The 18730-nt window shown below is 35.7% G+C and overlaps 1 protein-coding gene across 1 annotated transcript in view; it reads left to right on the top strand.

The window, feature by feature from the left end:
- Window positions 1-13409, top strand: part of LOC129217449 (nose resistant to fluoxetine protein 6-like) — a 61980-nt gene extending 48571 nt beyond the window's left edge. The window contains exons 14-15 of the mRNA XM_054851750.1: window positions 9814-9956; window positions 12084-13409. Coding sequence (XP_054707725.1) covers window positions 9814-9956; window positions 12084-12290 — 350 coding nt within the window. The 3' untranslated portion in view covers window positions 12291-13409. The remainder of the gene's footprint in view (window positions 1-9813; window positions 9957-12083) is intronic.
- Window positions 13410-18730: the final 5321 nt, after the last annotated feature.

The raw sequence follows: 18730 nt of genomic DNA, 5'->3' as shown, positions 1-18730 counted from the left end.
TTACGCACTTTTCGTAAGTTAAAGATTTTTTTTTTTTTTTTTTTTTTTTGCATTCTTTAAGTTTACATAAGCGTTAAAGTATTGCTTTCAGGCTACTCCCTACTTTGCAGTTTGTAATACACTTTCTCCATTTTTTTCTAAAGCACAATTTTCTGGGATTCGAATTTTAGTGATGGTTTTCGAAAACATCTGTAATTTTTACGAATGATCTCAATATCTGAACGAATGAAAACCGAAAATTCGAATGAGAATACCAATGCATTCTCTTAAATGGTAAATCCACCGTTCATCATATCGTCATCTCAGAGCAACAGTAAGATATCTAATCACAGAAATAACACTAAGATATCATACTGTTGCTGTGTGGTGACAATGTGCAACACTAAGTTTTTCTTGCTTTTCTTACATTCGTTTTATGAGGGGCAAAAGATGGAAAACGCATGCATTGAAAATCTTTGCAGGATTGGAAATTCCGCGGGATTTTGCTCTCAATCCCGCGAAATATCGTGCGGGGTCCCGTGGGATTCGGGATTGGGATTTCGGGATTGAAAATCCTAGTCTCCAATCTTTTTCACTCGCGGGCCACATTGTACATTTTTCGAGGCGAGGCGGGCCAGTAAAACAATATTTCAGTTCAGATGGTTTATTTAACATTAGCCCCTCCCTGCCCTCCCTCCTCCCATACTTCGCGAATATTTTCTTTTTTTTTTTAATTAAGCGCTCAGTGGTGTTTTTTTTTAACTTCTGGGCTTTATTCTAAGTTTCTATATTTTCTTATACATACTTGCTATTAGCTACATTAAATTATATTTTATATGCCCGTAAATTTCTAATAATATACCGATAGGGAGTCTTGTAAAATTTAAAATAGTTCAGGAAACTGAAATAAAAAGTATTCTTTGTCACAAAATAAAGTGAAGGTTTTTTAAAAAAAAAAAAAAAAGGCTAATGAGTGAGTGATACAAGACAAAATTATTGCAATGTACTACAAATTTATTTTATTGAATTAATGACGATTAAAAACTTGGAAATAAGAACAAAACACGTGTAAAGGTTTTAAAAATTTTTAGAAAGTTAAAAAATTAATGAGAAGATAGCATTTGTTTACCGCTAAAAATTTCAGTCCATTCAGGGACAAACTTTGCAGTTCCGATCATTAAGAGTGATTTCAAATGTTCGTCTGATAAGAAAATCTATACTAAGATTCAACATACTTTAATTTTGAAAATGTCTGTTCACACTTGTAAGTGGGCGCAAAAAGAGAAAACTTAGCTCTAGCATGAATTTTAAGAGAGATGGAACAGTCTGCGTCTTTTTCAAAATAATTGTGGAAAACGTCTTTCTGAAAAAATTGGGAACTGGGAATTCCCATGATTATGTATGTTCTGAACTGTGGATTTCCACATGTCGTGAATTCCAAAAAGATTTAACTAGTGCAGCTACGGAAAGCTAACGAGGAAGAACACACACACACAAAAAAGAACTTCTATGCAATATCTTTTTCCCTCTGTAGACTAAAAAAACTTAGCAACGATCCCGCGTGGACAGAACTCAGCAGAATTAAGCTGTATGATTCGCGTAAAGTAATGTCTTCAGGGACGCAACAAACTTGAATTTAACAAAGGGTAAAATCCTCAATTTACCGAATAAAAAAAATACGAATATGTGCGTATACCTACTTTTAGCCAGATTTTTAAAAAGAAGCAATATTGCAACAATATCGTCAAATTTGTTGAATCATCCGCTAAAATTTTATGGATAAGGAAATTTCGGGATGTCTCTGTGACCTGCCATCGAGACGTCTTCTAATGTCTTATCAAGTCCAAATTCATGGATGCCACGATCGTTTTCTTCTACATATCTCGATCTGCAGACATTGCAACATGTCAATTGATATTTACCGCCAATATTTCTTGGAAACTGCTCTTTTTATTTTGAGAGTAATAGTTCATCGTAGAACATAGGTTTTGCTAAACTTCAGGACAGTTCTTTTTACTGTTTTTTGCGTCCGTAGATGGAGAGCAATTGTGTTATGTTCATTGCATTTCGTGTTGAGACATAAGGATTTCGTATGAAGAAAACGGCCCTTCCTCTTGCACGTGAGAAGAAATCTTTATGGTGTACAATGTTTTTACCCATATGCCTTGTTTGAACCCTTTCGAATTCTTCACCTCGTACACGCACACACAGTCACTGATTAAATAAATTTTGTTTTGTCAGCATCATTGCTGCTTAAACCAGACTTAGTACATTGATTTTGTTATGTTTTTGATGAGGATTGAGCAAATTTGATTTTGTATAAGCATAAGATGAAGTAACTGAAGTTGTATAACACAGGAGAATGTTGTAAGCGGCAGACGTAGACATATATATGTTAATATTATTAGCAACTCGATGTTGCTGATTTGTGATGTTTGAGTCGAATTTTCTACATTAAAAATATCCTCATATTTATCTCTTCAACTGTATTGTTTCACATCGAAGCATTTGTTTCAAATCTACAGCTATTACTCGTTTTCATTTTGAGAAGTCAGCAATGCTTATGCTGCAATAGAAAAACGCAAGAGCAAACTCGTCACCAGTTTTCTTATGGTAGAACGTTGGCATCATTTTGTGAATATTGAAATTGTCTTTTGATAGTACAGCTAAGAACCATAGTCTCAATCGATACCCGTCACCAGCTTTCTTTTGCTAGAACGTTGACATTAGTTTTTTGAATATTGAAATTGTGTTTTGATAGTACAACTAAGAACCACCGTCTGAACACTTTTTTCCCGCAATTTAAATCTTTTTTGCAATACAATTTTCTTACAGATAGAGGAAGGTTGCCGTCAATGGACCACATAAGTTTTCCATTTTTTTAGGAAGAAAATCCCACTTAAATTTTAAGTTAATTATAAGCGTAATTAATATATTTCTCTTTTATGAAGAATATTCACTTTTATGATATGATAAATGTACACAATAAAGAATAAAAGTTAAAAATACATATTTTAGCATGTGGTCCATTCATTGCAAGCAGTTGCTATGGATGGACCATCGAGTTTCCATCGATGGACCAAATTCTCAAATTAGAAAATCAATGCGTAACTTACAAATATTTATTACAGGTGATCAATATTCTCTACAAATAACTGTAAGTTATAGAAAAAAGAGACTAGTTTTCTAAAAAAAAATTCGGATAGGAGGAACTTAAAAAAAACCCAGCACTCACACAACTGTTGTCATCACACCTCGTTCACCACTTGATATTTTCAAAACCTGTGCAACACCATTCTTAGCTAATATCTTTTTGGCCTCTTTTGAATTATTAGGAGTTTTCTTTAATTCATTTTGAAAATTTTTGTTCGACAAAAGATTGTACTTGCCGACAAGGCTCTCTAAAATGTCCGAGAACTTATTGACTATTTTCTTACTGAAACCAGAGGCTTAAGTAGACTACCAGAGAATAGCAGTCCTAACAGACTTTTTGTCTTAATTAAATTTGAGAGACATTATTTCTCTCGGCCACTTGAAAGACTAATTCCCACAATTTTTTGGAAGTGAAATTTTTTATAGGTCTCCTCCCGTTTCAAAATATAACTCACTAATTGTGTTCCTATTTTGGAGGGCTGAACCTCCTAAACTTCTCATAAGTGACTCAAGTGACAGTGAACAGGTTTTTATCTTCCATGTGTCTAAGTTGTTTTCAGGGCTCTATATTTTCAGTAAGTTACCGCTTGGGCGGTAACTTACTGAAAATATAGAGCCCTGAAAACAACTTCTTTAGCTTCTTTAACTTCTTTAACAACTTCTTTAACTTCTTTAGCCAGGGCTAAGACAGAAATACATGAAATACACCACCAGCTCGGTCATTCCATCCGAGGACTGCAGTTTTGTGCTTATTAGCACCCGTCAGCCCGAAATAGGAAGTGACTGAGCTGGAGGTGGAAAACTTCTAAAGGAAGCTAAGAGTACCAAACAAACTGGTAGCCAATATATAACTGATAGCTCTATATTGTCGACAAGCTTATATTATAGCATGTTCCATGCTCTCACTTGTGCACTGGCCATATTTTACTAATTTTGGCATTTTTCTTTAACAGCAAAAGCATTTGAAACTGTGTTACTATTTTTTAAATACTTAATGACTTTTTAAAAAGTTTTTAAGTTGAAATTACAATAAAGTGAGTGAGTTTTCATGATTTACTAAGAAACATTTTTTCATTTTCATTATTATCATTCATTTAAAAACAATTGGGAAATTTTCAAAGATAATTGAGCTGAAATTTTAGCGATATTTGTGATATTCTATGAATGAACTACTTTGGCTGGTGTTCCATTCATGGAAACACCTAGCGGTCCAATGATGGCATCTGTGTCATTTTGAATGTTCTTGTAAGTGTTACTGCTGTGACGAATCATGACTGAACATGAAATATGGGCGGTTGTACCAGCGGCGTACGCAGACAAATCAGTTCGGGGGGGGGGGGGCTGAGCTCGAAAGTCTTTGAGCTGGGGGGGGGGGATACTTATGAACTGTAGCTAAGAAAAGTTCATGTATCGCTTTTCTGATATCAATACGAATGTAAGATTTCAAAAATACATCATAAAAAAAAACTTGTTCTTTATTATAATTATTGTTACATGTGCTATAATGAATTCTGAAGATTTTTATAATGATAAAAAAACATCTAAAACTTACATGTTACAATATTAGATCCAGCTTCCTAGAATTTTTCGAAAATTCATCTAAAATTATGTCGTCGGAAATGTCGATATCCCTAGAGAAGTGCAAGTCCGTTTAGTCTTGTTTCACTAATAGAGTTCCTTAAGTATGTTTTTAATGAACGCAAAGTCGAAAAACTTCGTTCAGCTGTTGCAATTGTCACTGGTAAGATGCACAGAATTTTTAAAAGAGTACAAATGTTTGGAAACATATCTTTTGAGCACTTAGCGATTGCGTCGATTCCCGAAGAAGGTCTAAGGGATGGATCGATGGCGCACCACTTTTTTTTCCAAAGCTCAAACTCTGCTTCTATAACTTCTTGATAACCAGACATATCGCTCCGGTACAGCTTAATCAAACTTTCAATTGATGAAAAGTTTTCTTTGTGTACATTCTGTGGAAGTATATTTTTAAACGCTTTCAAAATTTCCTGGTGAGACAAAAACCGCTCGTCCAGGGAAAGGATGATGTCGTCTAAGAATGGAATGAATACGGCTCTCCTGAAATACTCCTCTGTCGTCGTGTAAGGCACATTTTTTCTGTATAGTTGCGAGTTGCAAAGTCTTGGAATGCTTTCAGCCACGTTTAAATCTTCAGCAAGACTTTGTACTTCTTCAAAAATATTTTTAAATCTCATTTCTGCATCTTCTCTCATTTTTTGTAACAGATTGCTAACGCTAGCAACCATGTCTAGAGCATTAACTAGGTCTAGATTTTTCAACTGCAAGTATTCTGAGAGATTATACGTATAAGAAAGAAGTTTGGAGGCTACAAACAAGGATAATAAACTAAAATTGCACACATTATTAAGCAGACTCTGTGCTTTGCTGCTATCTTTTGTTGAAGATTCCTCTCCAATTTCTTCTAAAGCAGAGACGACTGCGCACACATTCTCCTTGAACAATACGATTGCTTCGTGTCTCAAGACCCATCGCGTCTCACACATTCTCTTCAATTTTGTAACATTTGTTTCAGGATTTTTCCTTTCAATCCACTTCTTTAAAATTTCTGATCGTTTACTTGATGATTTGAAAAAAGTGCATATTTCTTTCAAAATTGCGAACATATTCCGAATATCTCGACTTTTGCAACCGTCAGATAAACATAAATTTAAAGAGTGGGACGCACAATGCGTGTATAAAGCCTTTGGATAAGTTTGCTTCATTATGGCTTGAACTCCGCGGAACTCTCCTCGCATTGCTGAAGCACCATCATAGCCTTGGCCACGGAGATTGTGCAAATCAATTCCGATATTACTTAAAGTATCCTTAATCGTCGTGCAAAGTCCTTTTCCGGTAACATCGTTGACAGGAACAAAGCATAGGAAATCCTCCCTGACACTCGCAGTCACATCATCTAAGTATCGGACACACAGAGAAAATTGTTGAATACCAGCAATATCTGTTGTTTCATCGGCTAGAACTGAAAATAATCCAGATTTGTGTACTCTGTCTCTGATTTGCATCTGAATCATTTCCCCAAATGTGTTAATAATTTCGTTTTGTATACGTGGGCTAGTATACATTGCGTTTCCTGCACTCATCACTAAATGTTGCCTTAAATCAACATCACCACCAGCTGCCCGATACCGCAAAAGAGCACGAAAATTACCGTCGTTCTTTTCAGGATCTTCTAGTGTGATGCGACCAGAATCTTGGTGGCCTCTCAAAGCTATCTGCTGCTTCCCGCAAAGTCTGATAGTTTGAACAATTGGAACAAATGCTGCTCGGTTTTTTCTTGCAGTAACTTTCCTTTGGTTGTCAACTTGAACAGCAATATCTTCCGTCTCTTTTTCTGATATCGATCGAATGCTATCTGCAGTAAGCATACAGTTTTGATGGTAGCTTGTGCGTTCGTGACTTCGGAATATTTCCAAACTATCTTTTAAATTTTTGCACGGTTTGGATACAAGTTTTCCAATCATGACATGTTTCCCTTTACCAACTGTATCCTCGCTACGGAAAAGCACACAGAACTTGCAGAATGTTCCTTTTTCTTGATCAGAATAGGCCAACCATTTGAACTGCATTAGCCAATTCGTTTGAAAATGTCGTTTAAAGCGACCACAGTCCTCAGCTGGAAAAACGTATTTTTTATCTGGCTCCCACAATCCCGCAAGAGCTTTGAGTTTTTCCTCGTTTGACAATTTTCGATTGACATAGCTGGAAATGTCATTGAAACGTTTTTCCTCCATAGGAACTGGTAGGGGCTCTAGTCCTTCCTCCATAGGAAACTGGTCGGAAATTTTCTCTATAGGAAGCTGGTCTTTCCCTCCGTAAGAAACATCTTCATTTGTTTTCTGTTCTTCGATAACAGTAATTTGTGAGTCATTTGATAATTTAGGTTTTTTAAAAAAATCTCTCAAACTGGTTTGATTCCGCTTCGTAATTTTCGGTTTCTCGTGCTCCATCCTTTCCATGTTTGCCTCGCTAAAACTAACTATTACTCTGAGCGCCGAGCTGCTAAACTGCGGAAAGACCAAAGGCTTCAGAATTGTCATTGTGTTTCTTATTGCAGTCAAATTTCTAGTAATTCTACTCAAAGGAAGTGTCCCTGTATTAACTGTCGGATCACTATAGCAATTCTACGTTAATGTACTTCACTCTGCAGTCTGCAGTAGATAGTCGGACTTTGTTACTGTCCGAGATTATAAAACCCATTTTTCACCTGTCACTAGAAGCACACACAAGCGCAGCTCAAATAATAAGTTTAAATAAGTCCCCGAAACCTTAACTACCTCCCCCTTTCTTTTACTGACCAGAACAAACCGCCCCAAGGGAATGACACCAGGTGCAGCAAAATAGAGTCACTCGCTTCCCTTTTCCTTTATCTCGACAAAGGAACAGAGCTGCTGTGTGTGATACAAGAAAATAAATGAAAAGGTGGAAATATTTTTTCCCCTTTCTTTTAATTTGTACAAGCCGTGATTACAAAAAAAAAAACTACGTTAACTTTATTTTCATAATTTTGAAAATTTCGGGGGGGGGGGGGGCTGTAGCCCTATCAGCCCACCCCCTGGGTACACCACTGGGTTGTACTTAAAAATGCAGTCTTTTAAGTTAATGTTCACCTTTAATTGATCAGTGATATTCAAAGCATGTTATAACTACATGAAAATCTCAAATTTGTAAGAGAATGGTAGGAATATTAATCTGAACGTTTGACAATATAATAAAGTAATTCTAGCACGTTGACGACTTTGCAGTAGACTTTTCAGACAAAGGAAGGTAATAAACCTAATAACGCGTCTGCACACTCTTTTTCGGGAAATATCTTCGTGGTCCAGTCATGGGACCTGGTCCATTGACGTCAACCTTCCCCTAAATTGCTCAGCCCGCTTTCAGCCATAGGCTCTCAACATTCTATATCGATCCATTGCCTCAAATTTTTCCTCGGGCAAAGGATAGCTGTCCAGTACGTTGCTCCTCAAAGGAATTTCTGATTTCTAAAAGCTTCTAATCATAAGGTGAAAATTTGACTGCCATAACTTCAAATCCTTGACGTTTCCAAAAGTATCGGTGTCAATTAATCCCGTTCATATTTCCTTCCAGGGTAGGCATTGACAACAGCATCAAGTAAAATTATTTCTTCTAATAAAATAATTTAATAGAACACTTGGGATTAACGTGTTAGAAAGGAATGTGCAGAACGATGTTAACGAAGTTAAGCCCGAAATTGACTCATAAGGCGGCACTAAAACACCGTTCGAATAACAGGAGCTTTTGTCTGCTGATCACGAGGCAAAATCCGACTATGTTTCTTTGCTGTAATAGTCAGTTCAGTTCGTATGAAAGTTTCTAACATAAAACAAGTTACATAAAGAAACAGCGAATAACGTATGTGCAAGCAAAAAGCAATTATACGAATGAAAAACAGAAGGCAATTGATTCTGCTAAGCAAACGGGTTCGCTTTCATAAATTATTTGTCGCGTTGATATGGGTTTGGGCAAGAACCATAAAATTTTTGTCTTCTAAGATACAGTTCACCATGTATCTCACTTATAACTGACATTTTGGAGAAGGTTTTGGAGCCAATAAATATTCGCACTTTTTTTTAATGAAATACAGAAACTGAGCTGAAAATACCAAAAACGTAAATAAACATATCCTGAAATAAACTACTTGGGAGTGATCAGGAATAAGATGCTTTTTTTAAAATTAGATATTTAGTCTTTGTAGAGGCGAGGAGGTTATATTTCATCATGAAAAAACTGGGGAATCGCACAGAACTTCTGGTTTTGTTCCGACATAACAGTGATAAGTTTATCAATCCAGTGGTCTTTTCCAGCATAATCTTTTTCAACATAATTTCTATTCCGGAGTAATGAATAATGGACGAAAAAATGTCCCTCTCTCATACCCGACTTTCCTAATTCATCTCTGACAGAATCATTGAAACACAAATTTAGAGATAAATTCGTAATTTTATTTACTTAAAGTGAACTCTCCGTGGGTATTTGAGCTGTCTACAGACACGTAGCAGACAGTTTCGATGCCCGGCGTCCATTGACACTTATTTCTTTGGCTAATCAAATCTTTCCATTTACAAAAGACGTCTCTTAAAAGTTTTTATCTCGGAAATATTGTTTAAGAAAGATGAAACCACTCATTTGGAACGAAATTACTTCTTTTTAAGCATGTTTTCCTGATTTTAAGTATCTTGGTTCCTTGGAACAAAATTGGTAAAACTTTCTTTTCATTTATCACTTTTCTCAGCACGTTCTGCACCAATCGTAAGTCTATAAATCCATGCCCAGAATGAATGAACGAACGCATGCTTTAACGCATCAAAGCAATCTTTTACACTGAGCATGGAACCAAAAATATCCGTGAACGAAAAAATAAATGGACCGTTGCTACACTGTTAGTAAGGTATATTACTAATCAAGCAGTTTACAGCCTTTGAACGCCTTATACGTATATTTTTTCTGACGTTAAACTATAAGTCTAACTCAGCAAGCATCCCTAAAGAAATAGGTTGATCTTTGTTCGCCTGTCTTCTTATTATTCATTAATTACTAATTTCTTTGGTGTAACTAAAGTTGTAAACTCTACAACGCTATTTATATTTCATACTTCGAAGTTCAGTAACGATTTTTTTACAGGTATGGTAAACCGTTTTCTTTCCTGGAATGCATTCTATCCTTTGGGACAGCTGAGTTACCTCACGTATTTGATACACCCTCTGGTGATAATCTACAGAAGTGCATCCCTCAGAGAGAGAGTTTACTACGGACATAGTGACATGGTAGGTATCTTGACTTTTGATCTTACCTTGCTATCCCTTACATTTGACACACGTTAAACAAAAGAACTGTCGCTGTTCTTGTCGATATCAGTTATCATAACAAGCTTTTCTATCGAGCAGGAAAACATACAGAATTTAACTTTACCGTATCAGCACACAGCACTATTTTCCAATTTGAATCATGCTAGGTTGGCTCTATTAGGTTTAATGGCGCAACAGCCCTTATAGGCTACTCTGCGCCAATCATGCTTGGACTGAGAGAATTATAGTTTCGTCACGGATATCACACCATAGTTGTTCTTGCACTCACCAAAAAAATATCTCAATGCTATAAAATTTGGCTTGCTTTTTATATCTTCCTTCTATACCAGTTGACATTTAAAAAAAAAATCTTTCCCCGAAATACAGTCGGACCTCGATATAAGGTCACTCCACGGGACTTCACAAAACCGACCTTATAAGCGGGGTGACCTTATAACCGTTCATATATATATTTATTAATAAATAAGGATGTATACATTAATTCTTTTCAAAATTTAATACGTCCAAAAACATTAGTTAATTAAATTATAGTAGTTGAATTGATTTGAACCAATTGAACTTTTTCGAATTAATATGAAATTTTTAAATGCTTTTTTTAAACTTCCATCTTTACTAATAATATAGCTGAAAGTCTCTCTGTCCGGAGGATGTCTTGATCTCTGTGACGCGCATAGCGCCTAGATTGTTCGGTCGATGTTCATGAAATTTGGCACAAAGTTAGTTTGTTGCATGGGGGTGTGCACCTCGAAGCGATTTTTCAAAAATTTGATGTGGTTCTTTTTCTATTCCAATTTTAAGAAAAAAGTATCATAAGATGGACGAGTAAATTACGTAATTATCATAACGTGGAACCGTAAAATGGGTACAAGCCAATTGGCGACAAAAATCACCACACATTATTTGTAAATATACAGGCGTACCAAAAGACCTTTTAATTTTTCTATTACGGGCAAAGCCGTGCGGGTACCACTAGTTTAGAATAAAACTGCATTCAAATATGCCCAAGCAAACAACTGATGTGCAACTTACCTCGCTTAAAACTACATTAATACAGGATTGACGAGTTTTTTCTTTAGCACAATGGTTTCTAAGTATCTTCTGAAAATTTTCTTCGGCTTCTAATGACTGGTAAAAAATTTCGATATGTACATACTGAGTGCTCACGTTACTGCTTCATATTTTAGTATCACTGTCGTAACACTTACTTTCTACTGGTCATTACTACGTTAATAGGTAAAATGATTTTTCCCTTTTAAGGATCGTATATCGCGTAAAATTCTTGGAAGTGAATCGATTAGGCAATGAAATCATTTAAAGAAGTCAGACAAAAGAGACATAAGCATTTAATGTATTTTGACCTGACCATATATCATATATCCGATAATGCATAACATAGAATTCCTATTCAGCAAGCCAGGACTTTAGAAAAGTGACCTTATATACGGGGTGACCTTCTAAGCGGGTGACCATATATCGAGGTCTGACTGTACTAATTTTTTGCTTCAGGAACTTACTTCCCTTGACACAATTTTTTAGTATCGAAAATCATCAAAAGAAAAAAAAAATGCAGCCGGCGTAGAGTACTATTTTATAGCTCAGTGCTGCAAAACTGCAACATGTTTCAGAGCACTTTTAATTGCATTGATAGATTCATACAATAACTCACAGAATAAATTCACACATTGAAGAATTTCATATAAATGTTAATGGTATTTTTCTACAGGCTCATATGATACTCACTAAAACATAAGAATTGCTTAAAATATTATGATGGTGTATTTAAAATGATAAGGTTGCGTTCGACGAATATCACCGGTCGACCGGTAAGTAACCGGTTACAAACCGCAGCGTTCTATCATCTATCGGTTACCTCACCGGTTGCCATTTTAAGTTGTTGATTGGTGGATTGGAGTACGTGATCATTAGCTGTCACGTGATTAACTAACCGGACGCTACCGGTCGAGCTCGTCGAACATAAGCATAGTATGGTGTGTCGGAAGAAGAGTGAGGGAAGGACCCCACTATGGCTTCATAGAGCCCTGCAAAAATGAGCAATCCACTTCACAAAGTTCTTTTTCTCTACAGGTCTTTTCATATCTTTCCACTGTGGTGGTCTCCCTCTTCTTGGCCTTCGTCGGGTACATAGCAGTTGAGACGCCATTCATCATTTTGGAAGGAATCGTCTTCAAGACCCGTTCACGTTCGTCAATGAAGGTGACGAAAAAAGTAGAAGACGAAAAGGAGGATGATCGTATCATCGCAACTCGCAGTATCAAAACCATCAGTGCCTAAACTTTCTGCAACGCGAAATTCCTGTTAAAATAATCTCCTAAGTACAAAGAAGGCATTTCATTTTTGTTCTTTTCATAGTTTATCACGTGTAAACATTACTGCTTCTAAGTCTTCCACGAATTAGACTAGCTGGACTAGCTTTACATGACTTCAAAATGAGTATCTGTAAGTCAATTTAAACTGGACTTGTTAATTTTTCCCATTCTTCGTACATTAATAGTTTTTCTTCATTGTTGCTTTTTAAGTTTTTTTTTTCTTCCTTAAATTGTTACTACTAAAGAAACTATCGTTATGTTCTATTAGCTTTAAAATATTACGGATAGTTGAATCACTTCTGCTGACGCTGAATGGCATTGAGCTATAATATTTTTGCATTGCAATTTGGTTATTTTTCAAAAAAAAAAGTATCGCCTTATCAGTTTTTGTTGAGAAATTAAGGATACTTCATTTTACTGCGAAATCGACATAAATGAACTATTATTTTTTATACATTATTTGTTCTACAATTCTGAAGAAAATATTTTTTATTCTGCTTCAGAATATTTTGATCCCCCCCCCCCCCCATTGTATAAAGCGTCAATTTTGGATGGTTATTTTATCGCTATTCTTGACAAAAATATAGCACTAATTGTGAAATGGTATGCATACTTAAATTAGCAAAACATTTAAATTGGTACACGTGATACACGATAATGTTGCCGAATTAGAACAAATTTAGTATAACTGAGAACATGTCCATTTCTTTAGATATTAATGTCTTAATACTCATTGTTAAATTAAGAAAAAACTATTACGTTTGATAAAGCATATGAATCCTTTTACAGCTCATTCCATCTTTTGTTATTCTTTTTCTGGTTAGAAATGACAAAATTTCTCATTTAAATGGTTACTTTTTTATGCAAAGTTTGACTACTTGTTTAAATTTCACTTTAAAAAGTACTTGTTACGTTTGTTACTTTTATCTTGGCTGACACGTTTTCTCATTGGCATGACCCTTCTCAGAGTTGGGTTTGTCGGAAAACATCTGCACCTCTTTTGTTTAAGCGTGACATGGAAATTGTTTATTCTCTAGTCATATGTAGGTAAGAAGCAGTTCTGTTGTGAAAAATAAAATTCATTTTTTTCTACTTTAAATTGATCTATTTTATTGTTTCATGCTCCACTCTTTTTTTTTAATCTTGCGTTTTAACACGTTAGTTGCTACGTGCATTAGTGAAAAATACCCAATCAAGCCACATGAGCAGTGTGAAGGTATTGAAGGACAACCTGTTTTTTCGTTTAGAAAATTTCAGCAAAGGTCATCAATGATACGCTCCTTAATTACCAGCAATGGGATTTTTCAATTACCGAATTTTATACTGTCAGTCCCCGATGGCTGACATGGCCTGAACGGAGAGCTGTCAGTTAACTTGTCTATCTTATGTGCTTAAGTGGACATTTACAATGTCCATTCACGCATTCACAACAAAATACAGTCATGTAGGCAAACTTTGAGAGATATGACTTCTTTGCGCCGCTTTTTCTCTTTTTTTTTTTTTTTTTTTTTCATTTTCATATTCGACTTTGAAAGAAAGTGTAGAATGCCAATGCTGCTCCCTGTTCGCAAAGTTATAAAATCGGCTCTCTATTTCTTATTTTTTAAAATAAGTTGGCAACAATTTACACAGTTCATGGTATAGTTTTCTAAAGTTAACTGTTTAAAAGCTACTTTTTGAAGTTGTTGAAATCTCTCATCCTATATTAACATACTCTAAGCCAAAGGTGCCCAACCATTTAACCCGATGGTTGCATCTGATATTAAAATAAGTCTCATGGGGCAAATCTATTTTAATGTATTTAATTCTTTCTAGATAACGTAAAACATGGGAAGGGAAATAAAACAACAAAAGAAGAATCATTGTTACCGTTGCTAGATGCTTACTTTATTGATATGATGTTTAATCTTTTTAAAAATCAATATTACAGTAGAACGTCAAAAATCCGAGCTAATTGAGACCGTAGTAAATTCGGATTTTCAAATTGTTTGGATGTTCGAAAATAGCCAAGAAAATGCAGTTTAGGAAGATGTGTCATTTAATCAAAAAAAAAAAAAGGTTATACATTGATTGTATATAACATACAATACACTACATCAGGGGCGGACTGGCTGACTTTGGCGCATGGGCAAAAGAGTATTTTGACCCACCTCTGTAAATTAAAGTAGTTATATTAACCAGTACCGGATCGCGATTCTTCGGAGCCGATCAAAGATATTAAACTACCGCTATAGTTCCTATTTCCCTTTAAGTTTCTAAATCAAGTTTTAAAGTTCTAAAAAAAGAAAATTGTGAAAGGTAAAATAAAGCTAACACCGACACATTTTTAATGTGACTTGAAAGAAGGATACTAATGGTTACAAGTCTTAAAAGGCATATTTTTAGGCTTCTATACTGACAACATAGGAAGGATACTAGGAAAGAGAAGAATCAGGTAAATTCCTCCGGAATTTTTTCGAAATTGGTTGATCTGTGTAGGCATAAGGAGAAAAGAATTGGGAGAAGGGGTTCTAGTTCCCTTCCAAGCGATATTTTCAAAGTTGATGTCAAAAAGCGTAATTTTACCATTTTCGGTAACGTTGAAGAAAGGAAAAAGAAAAGGTTCCTCCAAGTTTTTGTTTTCTTAACTTTTTTTTTTTTAATTTAAGTCTATTTTTGGCTATTTTTGTTTACAATAGAATGTCGAGGGCTCTTCCCAAAAATTCCAAAATGAGAAGTTTTAGAAATACAATTTTAGGTTACCCTTGGTAAAATTAATGGAACAGGGAAGCATCGGGAGCTCTCTACGAAAGCGTTTCAATTTTGAAATATTAAAAAACCAAAAACTATCATTGATCAAGCTTGAGAGAGGAGGAGGCTCAGTGATCTCATTTGGAAGCATTTAAAAACTGAAGTATACTCTAGACCCAGTTTTAAACTGCATTTAGTTACTATAAGGAAAATGGTGACTCTCAATTTTTTGACATTGGAATTTTAAAAAAATAATCTTATAATGTGTTTGAAAACATTACAAGGAAAGGGGACCGGTTTCTCGAGTGTTTCCTCCCAGATTTTTTAGGAGGACGCTGTGCCCTTCCGCTTTTAAGCTAACTTTTGAGCCTTAACTTGATCATTCCTCCTTACCCCTTAAAAGTTTAGACAAAACTGCACAAAAGCTAAATTTTTTTCAAAAGGCAAAGATTCACTTAAGCATGTCCTTGAAATGTCACTCTTTCGTTTCAGTCACTTATCCAGAAGAATCTGATTGGAATATATCTGATTATTTTTGCATTACCTTTAAAACTAAACATCAAAAAACTTTTCAATATTTTAAAAATAATTACTATGGAAAACACTTGAACATTGTATGTACCTATAAAACCAAAAAGTAAAAGAAGCACCTTTTGTGTTTTACAAAACTTCTCTAAACAGTACCCTTTCTTCTGAAACTGAAATCAATTTTTGGTTATAGTGCTTATGCTTATAAAAGGGTTACGGAGTTCTTCCACGAAAATTTCAAAATGTGAAATTTTACGCTATCTTTAGTGACTTTAAAGGAACGGCGAAGGTTCGATGACTTTGTCTTGAAATTTTTCGATATTTAAATCTGAAAAATACAACTGAGGGCCTTGATGCAAGAACTAAGTATGTCCAGGCTCACTCATTTTTGGCAAGACCAACAAATAACATCAGTGTCCGGTAATAAGGCTAATATCTTTCCCACATTATTTACTAGAAAGCAGAATTCTGATCTTACATTTGGTTCCCGTTGTAGCACCAATCGAAATTTATATACTATCGGCCACACGCAAAAATGAATTTAAAAAAAAGTTTGGACTGAAATGGTTCTTGCATCAAAGTTCTCAATTGTAGACTTAAGGCTAGTATCGTTGGTGACTTTTAGACTACAGAGGGACTTCATATCTGAAATACCTTAGGTACCCCCGTTAAGCATAAATCTTGTCCTGATTACAACCGAAGACTAATTTATCAGAAGGGAACATATCCATTTTCCATTAATGCTCAGGAGGTTAGAAAAACGAATTAAGGTAAGAGCAAAATAGTTGTATCAACTTCTCTGGATACAGAATTGAGCACAAAAGCACAGCAAATCAAAGAGCCAGAGTAAGAAATGTTTTTGTAAAAAAAAAAAAAAAAACAAGGAGATATCGCCATCTTAATTTTGGATATGTGAACTTTTGAACGAGAAACGTAATGTTAAAAATTCCAATTTCAACAAAACTCGAATTTCACCTTCTCATATTCTCTTATCGAAGAACACCAACCTAAAAGTAGTGGATTAAAATTTGAGGATTTTGGATATGTGTTCCTTTGGATCTAAAAGTCTTCGTACTGGAGAGTCTTTCAGGATATGTCCCCTTTTCTTCAAAATAAAACGTGCAGAGGACGGATTTATTACCTTTTGATCAAAAAGCCACACAACACCCTTCAATAAAATAGGATTTTCCCACGTTCGGTCTCCTTGAGAGTAAGTGATTTGATAAAGGTCGCCTGAAAGATTTAGAAAATATCATAAAATGAATTTTACTAAAAATAGGGGGACAATGTTCCCTTTTGGTAAATTACTCCTCAACTAATGTAGCTCAAAAAAAAAAAAAAAAAAAACCTTGCCCTCCCCAGCACCCTGGAACTCAGTCCTAAATCCGCCTGTGTTCAGGAGCTCTCTCGAAGTCGAAATTTTGTCCTGATTCAGTTTATCGTAGTCCAGACTTGCTTTAGCTTTCCCGTATGCGATTCTGAGATGAAGACTCGTATAGCGATAATTTACAATAAACCAATGAAATATCTTGCCAACTGACAGCATTTAGTTGAATGTGTCACACCCAGTGAATACCAGGGGCGTGCACAGAAATTTTGGGGCACATCCCAAATGACTTTTACGGGCCCCCTCTTGTTTACCCCCTACGTCCCTACATATATTTCACCCCTCATTTAAATCTCGGGCCTTCTTTAGGATCGGAACGGGGCCAAAAGCTGTCCCTTCTCACTCCCCCCCCCCCCCCCCCCCATGTATGCTCATGTATCAACATCCCAAAGCATGATCCACACATTTATAGCAGTCAGCAGTGCCGGAGCCGCTTTGTCTAATTGTGCAGGTCCCTTCAATTTTTGTTAACGTACAAATGCGAGTTTTTAACCCTTCTCTTTTCGTCCCGGGCGCTTTTCCAGGCTGCGTCCGACCCCAATTTCTCTGGCCCCCTCCCGTTTCCTAGATGGTGCGAGTCACGGCCCCCAGAGCTCAAAAAACTAGAGCGAAAGTTGATAAAAGAGAGGCAAGCATTCGTACGTGGTGAACTTCGGCTATTTACGTTGGTCCTTGCTTACGGTGGAAAAAAAAAAAAAACCTGTTTCCAAACACTTTTTTTGCATAGATTAAATGAGTGACATGATTTTATTTATTTATTTTTTAATGACACTTTAAAAAACGTTGGGTGTGAATTTGAATGTATTAAGCTCAATAAGAAAAATTGCTTGAAGTGTCCCACTGGACGGTTGGCCCAGTCGGGGATCCCCGACTAGCCGACCTGGCCAGTCCGCCCCTGCACTACATGACACTGTAATATGTGATTACAATTTTTAACAAAATCCAACTCTTATTCTTAACTGAATTTTAAGGAAAGATTTATTAAAATTTCATGGCAGTGCGTACGGATTTTTGACATTTCAGATTTTGACGTTCTGCTGTATTTGGCTTCAAATTTGCAACAATCATTCTTAATATATCGAATGATGAAGACCGGTTTTTTTGGAAGGTTCCAGAACACAGTTTTCGATTCGCAGCATTGAATATAAGAACGCGTCATATTGATTAGCTTTGCGGGCCACGTATACAGGGTGTTTCGTTTTAACTTAGCAGACCTTTATTTTCGCAACCGTTTGTCCGAGATGTATACTTCAAATTGCAAAAATGTTCAAAATCAGATGCAGAGTTAAGATATTGAAAGTTTGAACAAAAATAAAAATGAGTCAAAAAATATAAAATTTAACTTTTTATACGGACCCTAGGTTCCCTAACTAATATTTAGAGAAATAATCTCCATTGAAGACTATTACTGACACAAAACTCTTGACATTTGCGAGACCAAAACTCGAGATATTCCAGTTCAAAGTTTTAAGGGACCATACAGAAGATGAGATTGGAACTTATCGCCCTTTTAGAAGAATGACAGGTTGTCGAAGTACGAAAAACAAGGTATTTCTATTTTTCATTGCTACTCAAAAACAAATACCAATGTTATGCCGTGATACGCAAAAACACACTACAAAACCTCGAACAATTTGAAAAATCACTCTGAATGCACGCATATCATTTTAAACACTTGTTAACCGCTAGATTTTCTCTCAAAAGGTGTTATTGACGGCGAGTTAAAAGTGGTGACGGTGGTCTTGAACAACGTGGTTTTC

This window comes from Uloborus diversus, chromosome 2, assembly GCF_026930045.1.
Source record: "Uloborus diversus isolate 005 chromosome 2, Udiv.v.3.1, whole genome shotgun sequence".
Taxonomy (NCBI): domain Eukaryota; kingdom Metazoa; phylum Arthropoda; class Arachnida; order Araneae; family Uloboridae; genus Uloborus; species Uloborus diversus.
The sequence above is the reverse complement of the archived record's forward strand: the minus strand, read 5'-3'. Positions and strand labels throughout refer to the sequence as shown.